Source organism: Guillardia theta (genome assembly GCF_000315625.1).
Source record: "Guillardia theta CCMP2712 unplaced genomic scaffold GUITHscaffold_202, whole genome shotgun sequence".
In the NCBI taxonomy this organism is placed as follows: Eukaryota; class Cryptophyceae; order Pyrenomonadales; family Geminigeraceae; genus Guillardia; species Guillardia theta.
This window is the reverse complement of record NW_005434474.1, coordinates 30,251-37,750: the sequence shown is the minus strand read 5'-3', so window position 1 is coordinate 37,750 and position 7,500 is coordinate 30,251. Positions and strand designations below refer to the sequence as shown.

Here is a 7,500-nt window from a genome sequence, read left to right as displayed (position 1 = left end):
TACACTTAAGGTCATCCTCGAATATCTTTCATTCCTGCGGAGGGACAACGATGAACTTTGCCAGCAAGTCTTCTGGGCGGAGAATTCTTTTCTGAAATGTTGCAACTGCTCATGTTTGATGCACGCGCTGACAGAAGCTGCGGAGATCTGCCTGCACAGGAGCATCGAAGGGAATGAATGCATCCCTGAAAGACACTTACAACAGCTCCAGTCCGAGATCCTCAGCGAGTTGTGTGAGCTGTGCAAGCTGCTGCCCCTGGGAGCTGAAGGCCACAGGCTAACAGGAGACGACGTGGCCGTGCTCGAGAGTTTGGCGGCGCTCTACATGAAGACGTCTTGCATTACTTTCTCTGAGGTGTCTGGTATGGAGCAGGATGTACATGTGTCGGGTTCTCGTGGAGTGGACTACGGAAGGAATCTCTTGATGACAGGGTACAGGTTGCACACGTCTACCTGCTCTTGTTCCTTAGCGAATGTGTTGACGATGTTGATATGTGGGGCTGATGCTGATCTGTCGCCGGATGTTCGAGGAAGCGAGGGTGAATCAATCTTTCATGATCTTGTGGAGATTCTCCACTCGAGCAGGTTTGAGGAGATGAGCAGTCAGTACAACTCGAGCGGGAGGGAGGGATTCTTTCTCGCTGAGACGTTGAAATGGTCCCCTACCTTGCTTCTCCAGCACTTGGGTCTACTCGCGTCATTCCGACTCGCAAGATCGAACTCAGCAGAAGCTTTCAATCATGCGCTAGCGTCCTGCCTCAACGGCTCCCTGCATCACCTCGCTCTTATCCTCGACCTCCCTGCTCTGTCTCGATGGCCCGACGTGAAGGACGAGCTGGGCAAGCACAACGCGAATGTACTTGAACTTGTTGTGTTGGCCTTGTGTTGACGTCTGATTCATTGCAGATTGTTTCATTCGCGATTGATGTACTTGAACATCATGCCGTCACTTCGATAACTCGCGATGATAATGTCAACGGGTCGGGATACAAGAACTTCGACCATGAACTTGCTGTTTGGAGTTCTTCAGTGGAATCATGTCTTTCTTGCATCAGATCTCTTGCTGCAGATCCTCAAGTTGCATTTCATCTCGCCGCCAACGATCACATTGGCAAGCTTCTCGCGATGGTACAGAGGGCGTTGAAGTTGACAGAGAGCGACTTGTCGGGAGAGGCACCTTACAATCATCGCGACCACAAGATGCTGTTCCCTTCTCTCCGCCTAGCCAGCAGTTTCTTCCACTTGTTCTCCACTGTGTTGGAGTCTATCGATTCCGTAGCAGCGGACGAGGACTCTGCCTCTCTCTGCTTCCAACGTCTCCTCTCTCGGCTCAACCAGGTGACTGCCGTTGTAGCCCTTGCGATGGCTGTTGCTCAGCAGTCTGACTCTTGTGGCAGGCGATTCGATTGTTCAGAGGAAGCCCGCCTCTTGCCTTCAGCTTCCTTCAAGATTATTGTAGACTGTCCGCCTCCTACATGTCATTTCCATCCTCACAGGCAGAAACGGTCGAGCACAAGAAGTACTATCACTCCCAGCTCAAAAGCCAGCTCTTGGAGAATTCCGATCTCCACACGTCAGGAAGTTGTTTTCATGCGCTCTTTCAGAGCCACTTCGCGGTCCTGACAGTGGAGAAGAAAGAGCTGCTACAGCAGCAGCTCTCACTGTACGAGAGCGCGCTGATCGACTACTTTTCCTCCCTCCTTCAGCTCATCCGGACCTGCTGCCCTCGTTTGACACCTGACAGGCTCAAGTCATTGAATTCAGACCTCCACATGTACTCGAGTGAGATGCTGCTGCCGCACCTTGACTTCCTGCTGTCCACGTGGACCGAGCCAGTCTCTTCGAAGATCAAGACTCAAGTCGTGCTCCTCATGAAGGAACTCGTGCTGCCTCTCAGGGGAGACGCGAGTGAGCTCGCATCCTTTGTCCGCAAGTTGTTTCGGCTGATGTATGCTCCCGTGGTCGACCTCGATCACGGTGCCATGGGAGGCAAACCTGCTGATGTCACCAGCAGTATGTTCAACATGTTCTATGTGGAGTTCCTGGTGATGGACAGGGCCAGCAGGAAGTATGGGCACACCATCGCCATGCTTCAGCTCGTCTCTTCTCTCCTCCCTTCCTTTCCTGCTGAGGTCTCCCGGCGGTTCCTTGCCGACTGCTACCCGATCATGCAGCTTGCAACCGAGTCTCAATCAGCAGAGAACTTCTTGGATCCCAAGGAGAAGTGGCAAATTCTCAACGAGCTGATGAGGATGGGAAGTCTCTGTCTCCTCCCGCACGTCATGCGCGATGACCTGAACCACTTGGAGCATCTGACGCGGACGATGCTGGATCGATCTGTGTTTGCTAGCTCTGCCAAGAGGTTTGCGACAGGCTCATCGGCTGATCCTCGCCTCGACGTCAGGAAGTTGATACACTGGATGATACACCCCAACATGTCAGAAGAGACAGCGGCAGGCACGGGCGAGCTGAAGGGCCTGGTGGAGGTGGCAGTGGAGCTCGTAGGCAGAGGGCTTGAGCATGCGCAGCGGCAGGAGGAGACGATCGCTCTCCCCGAGCTCTCTCACGCCCTTCAGAGCTGTACAGAGCTCTTGATTGTCTCCTTCCAGCTCTGCGCTGACCAGTGCGGGCCCGAGGAGGCTGACACGGTGTTGGACCACGTGTGTTGGTCGTGGACGGGCACCAACGAGAAGCTCAGCCGCAGGAAAGTCCCGTCGACCCTCCTCGAGTATGCCGTCTTGGAGGACGAGCCCGAGCTTGCGGCACTTGCCCTGGAGCTGCTGCTGGTCATCATCACCTCGTCCAAGAACCCTGTGACCCGCGACGTCGTGCTGGCTGAGATCTTCTTGCTCGACACTGAGCTGGCGGAGCAGGCTCGGATCAGTCATGGCCTGTGCTGTTGGTTCGAGCGAGCGCAAGCCTCGTCCGACGAGCTCTCAGTCGCGATATGCTCGAGGATCCTCCGACTCCTCCTTGCAAGTCTGCGGACACTCGAGGACAGGGAAGAAGAGTCTCCCTCCCTCGCCCTTGCGCTGCTCCAGTGCGCCAACAGCTCAGGCAGTCTCTTCACCACGATCACGCGACGCTCTTCTCTTCAGTGGCCGAGTGCAGACGAGATGGCAGGGGAGGAGGCGCTACTGATGCAGGTGGACAGCCTGCGGAGGGTGAAGAAGTGCTCGGAGCTGGCGGCGATGACGTCAGAGCTGATGTACCACCTGGTCCGATCGCCATGGGTTGTGGAGATTCTGAGAGGATCCTTGGAGGAGGAGATGTCTCTGCTGCTCGAGCACTTGGCGTCTGACTTCCCCTACTTCGAGCTCATCAAAAGCATCCGTGACCGCGTCTCCTTCCTCCGATCCGGGAACTGGCTCCTGGAGAACGGCTTCGCGGAGCCGCAGGTTCAGGACTTTGATGGGGGGATGCTGACATGGGGGGAGGAGGAAGCGTTTACTAGGTGGCTGTCGAGGTACCCGAGAGGTGCGACAACTTGTTTGACACGTGATGGAGCGGGCCGGGGAAACTTTTGACGTTTTTGTTTTCTCTTGGATGCAGATGAGAGTTTGGTGCAGCTGTTGGTGGCAGGAAGGAGGAGAATCCAAGAGTTGGAAGGAGTACTAGGGGACCTCGTCAATTGTCAAATCCATTTCTGTCACAAGGTGAAAGCAATCAAATATCTCCTTTTGATTTCAAATCCTCTGAATCTTTTTGTAATACCAACTTATCTCCTGGTTGCAGACTGGATGGATGCTGCGATGTCTGGCCGACTGCATCTCACACAAGCATGTGCGTCAAGTGACTTGAGTCAGCCGATTCGTCTGACATGCGAGGCAGATCAATCTCCACGACGACAAGTTCTACTTGATGTTGTCTTCTTTCATCGGATCGAAAGCAAGGGCCAGCAGTCCTGACAAGTTTCACTTCAACTGGCGAAGTGGCTCCTTGCATCACCTGCTCGACAACCTGACGAAGCTGCATGGAGTGGAGGAGGAGGTAGACACGCAGTCGTTGGACCTTCATCCTCTGCTTGCAGCGTCGGAGGCGAAGGATTGCCTCGTGCCCTGCGACTCGTGGACGTCTGACATGACTTTTTTCTCTTCAAATGCCGTCAAACTTCGACTCTCTTGGAAGCTCGCCAATATGGGCAGGAGGTCGCAGGGAGAGCAGGAGGCTCTTAACGTGGAAGCGTTTGTCCAGCACAAGCTCTGCTCGCCTCTCAATGGCTTGAACGTCTTGATGAGGTGCCAGAGCGCTCGCCAGCACTTCCTCTGCTCCCTCCGTGACTTCAGCCGAACCCTCGCCGACCATGTCGAGGTCCTGCATGACGCCGGTTACTGTCCTGAGCTCGCCATGGCTGCAGTGGAAGAGAAATTCTCCTTCTTCTTCCACCTCCTCTCTCGCCACGTCATCCCCGCGTTTCCCGCCCGGCTGAGCGCGAGCAACGTGGAGGTTACGGTGCACCTGAGCTTCCTGCTGGAGCATGGAGTCTCTTTCTTGGTAGCGCAGCGGAGTCAGCGGGTTGAGTCGGCGGAGCAGGAGGGGATGAGCGAGACGGTCGGGAGGTGGCGGCAGAAGCTGATGCTGCTGCTTGACTCTGTCCTCGGCCTCCTCCTCTTCACGAGAGGCTCGTCAGACGGAGGCATGGAGGAAGGCGGTTCCGTCGGGAGTCGCATGATCCGCCATCGGCTCTACTCAGCTTGCCTCCAGCTGCTCGCCCACCTGAAACTGGACCTGTTCGAGGCCATCGGAAGCCGCGAGCAACGAGACGGCCTCATCCGGCGAAACCTCCAGGCTCGCAGCGGCAACAGCAGCACGAGTTTCCTCCTCTTCCGCCCGCGGGAGGTGGAGGCTTTGCTGGACTCTCGCCGCCAGCCTCTTCTCGACCTCACCCTCCGTGACTTCATCAACTTCGACGAGCAGCCGAGGAGCTGGGACCCGAGCTGGGAGTGCAGGACCCTCGCCCTCCGCCTCCTCCTTCACCTGCTCCCCAGCGGCAACACTGCGCTGCACTCGAGATTCGCGCCCAGCAAGGGCTCTCTGCTCCCCGACCTTTCGAGCTTCTTGCAGCGTTCGCACCTCATCCGCCACTGCCTGGACGACCTGGAGGGGAGGACGTCGTTGCCCTCCCTGCTCGACCCCAGCAGCCACGAGAAGTTTGCGGGGCACCTCAACGTGTTCACGGCGAAGGTCCAGCTGTTGAAGCAGCTGTCAAGCTCTGAGGCAGGGCTGGTAAGTCGAGCTGTCATGTCGTGAATGGTCTGACGCGAAGGGTCGCAGAGGGAGTTGACAAGGAACGGCATCCTGCACAAGCTGGGCCTCTGCTCGTTCCTGTCCTCGAGAATCTTCAGCAGAGAGCAGGCCAGCGCGTTGCTCTTTCCTCCCTCCGGTCAAACCTCTCGGGTGTCGAAGAACCTCCTCGCCCTCTCCTTCCTCTCCTTCTCCCTCGTTGCCTCCCTCCTCCGCATCCCTGCCAGTTCCATGCCAGAGCTGCTTGCTGGACGAGCGACACAGAGTGAGAGGATGGAGGAGGAGGAGGAGGAGGAGGAGGAGACAGCACCCGCAAAGATGGAAGAGAGTATCCTCAAGTTCATCTGGAACCATCGGGCACTGATGCAGGCCATCTGCTCTCCTCCTCATGAGCGAGCGAGCTGGCAGCAGGTGAGGGAGCGAGGGAGAGGAGGAGGGAAGGGGAAGATGAGTAGAGGAGTAGGGGGCAGGGGGCATGAAAGGAGAGGAGGAGGAAGGGATAGGATGTACAGAGGACAAGGAAGACGAGGGAGGCAGGAAGGCTGACTGAGGACTTTGAGCAGGCGCTGGTGCCCTTGAACGGATCAACGATGAAGAGGATGAAGGTGGAGGCCACTGAGCGACATCGTTGCGTCCTCGCCGACCTCTTCCTCTCTGCCAACCGTCTCCGCGTCCTCGAGTCAGACGCCCCCAACCCCGGACCTCTCGGGGCCCAGGTGAAGGAGGAGGTGAAGCAGTACGTGATCGCCATGCTCGACCACTTGCTGGAGGAGAAGACGATACGCACATTGCCGTGGGCTGGAGGAGAGGAGGAGGACGAGGAGGAAGAGAAGGAGGAAGTGTGGGCGGTAGAGGACGTCGATTTGCTTCCTCCCCAAGCTGTGAAGGATCTCAAGCTTGAGACGCTGCGGCGCTGCCTCTCTTTCCTCTTGCAGCGTGTTGGTCCCCAGGGAGGAGGAGGGGAGCTGATGGTGGATAGTTCGGAGGAGCACACAAGCTCCCGATGCTTCTTGCCTGCAGTCAGGCTCGTGGATTTCCTTGGGCTCTGTGTGGACTATCTTTGCGGGAAGGAGGAGGGGAGGGGAGGGCAGGAGGAGGATGGGGAGGGCGGGAACGGAGCATGGGGGGAGCTGTGCAGGAGATGGCAGCGCTTGTTGGATCGCAAAGTTTCAGCGTCCAGGGACGGAAACCTTCGCTTGCAGGATAGAGATTTCAGCTACTTCCGCGGTAATGTCCTCCTCTCCTCTCCCATCTCTCCTTGTTTCTCCTCCCCCCCCTCCCCCTTCTCGCGCTCCCCTGTCTTCACTGCTTTCTCCCTTTGACTGCTGGACCAGAGCATGTAGAGAAGGTTTGCAAGGTCACAGAAGACGCGCTGGAGCTGATGGTGAGGAGCTTTCACCTGGAGGTGGGCGGGGAGGAGCAGAGGTCGAGCAGGAGAAACTCTCTTGTCCTCGCCTCCAGGATTTGGAACCCAGACGGCAAGGGATACGCACAACGATTCTTGAAGGTTCGTTGCTTCCTCTTCACCTCCTCCTCCTCCTCCTCCTCCTCCTCCTCCTCCTCCCTCGCTTGACGTCTCGCGTCAGTTCTGCCAGCAGCGGCACCAGGAGCAGAGCATGCAGTGCAACTGGCCGCGCGTCCAGGAGGCGAATGAGAGGCTGCGAGACCTGCAGGAGGGAAGAGAGAGGAGATGATACAGGAGGAGCTGGGGAGGAGCTGGAGCTAGCCATGGATTTTCTTTCTTCCGCTTTAAGTTGTCTCTTCCTCTTCATCGCTTTTCCTTGTCATCAGACTGACCGTAGAGATCCTAACGAGAACAGATGAGAGAGGGAGATGTGCGGGAACGGAAAAGGGCAGGGGAAGGAGGAGGAGGAGGAGGAGGAGGAGGAGGAGAACGAGGAGGAGAACGAGGAGATTTGGTTACCCGGCATCGCTGCTCAAAGGCTCCAATCATCCTAGTCGTGACTTCCTCCTGGAATGTCGTCGCCACCTCCTCACGTCTTAGAGACCAACAAACTCAAATGCTGCTGCTGCTGCTGCTGCTGCTGCTGCTGCTGCTCCTTTCCTTCACTTCTCTTCTCTTTTACCTGATTGTAGAGCTCGTTGCGAAAACGAAAATCTACTTGAAATTCCAACCTGAAATTCCAACAGTCAGCTTGAAAACTGTCGGAGGCGATGAGCTCAAGAAGATGTGAAGTAGGAGAAGACACGCGAGTGAGGGGGGGGAGAGAGGAAGGGGAGGAGAACGAGGAGGAG

The 7,500-nt window shown here is 56.8% G+C and overlaps 1 protein-coding gene across 1 annotated transcript in view; it reads left to right on the top strand.

Annotated features, from left to right (window-relative positions):
• GUITHDRAFT_120879 (hypothetical protein) overlaps positions 1 to 6,938 on the top strand; it is a gene marked incomplete at both ends in the record, with an annotated part of 7,606 nt that extends 668 nt beyond the window's left edge. The window contains 10 exons of the mRNA XM_005819853.1: positions 1 to 856; positions 907 to 1,338; positions 1,398 to 3,477; positions 3,553 to 3,656; positions 3,736 to 3,783; positions 3,832 to 5,226; positions 5,275 to 5,655; positions 5,808 to 6,471; positions 6,579 to 6,751; positions 6,831 to 6,938. The exon at positions 1 to 856 is cut by the window's left edge and continues 143 nt beyond it. Of these exons, the coding sequence (XP_005819910.1) occupies positions 1 to 856; positions 907 to 1,338; positions 1,398 to 3,477; positions 3,553 to 3,656; positions 3,736 to 3,783; positions 3,832 to 5,226; positions 5,275 to 5,655; positions 5,808 to 6,471; positions 6,579 to 6,751; positions 6,831 to 6,938 (6,241 nt within the window). The remainder of the gene's footprint in view (positions 857 to 906; positions 1,339 to 1,397; positions 3,478 to 3,552; positions 3,657 to 3,735; positions 3,784 to 3,831; positions 5,227 to 5,274; positions 5,656 to 5,807; positions 6,472 to 6,578; positions 6,752 to 6,830) is intronic.
• Positions 6,939 to 7,500: the final 562 nt, after the last annotated feature.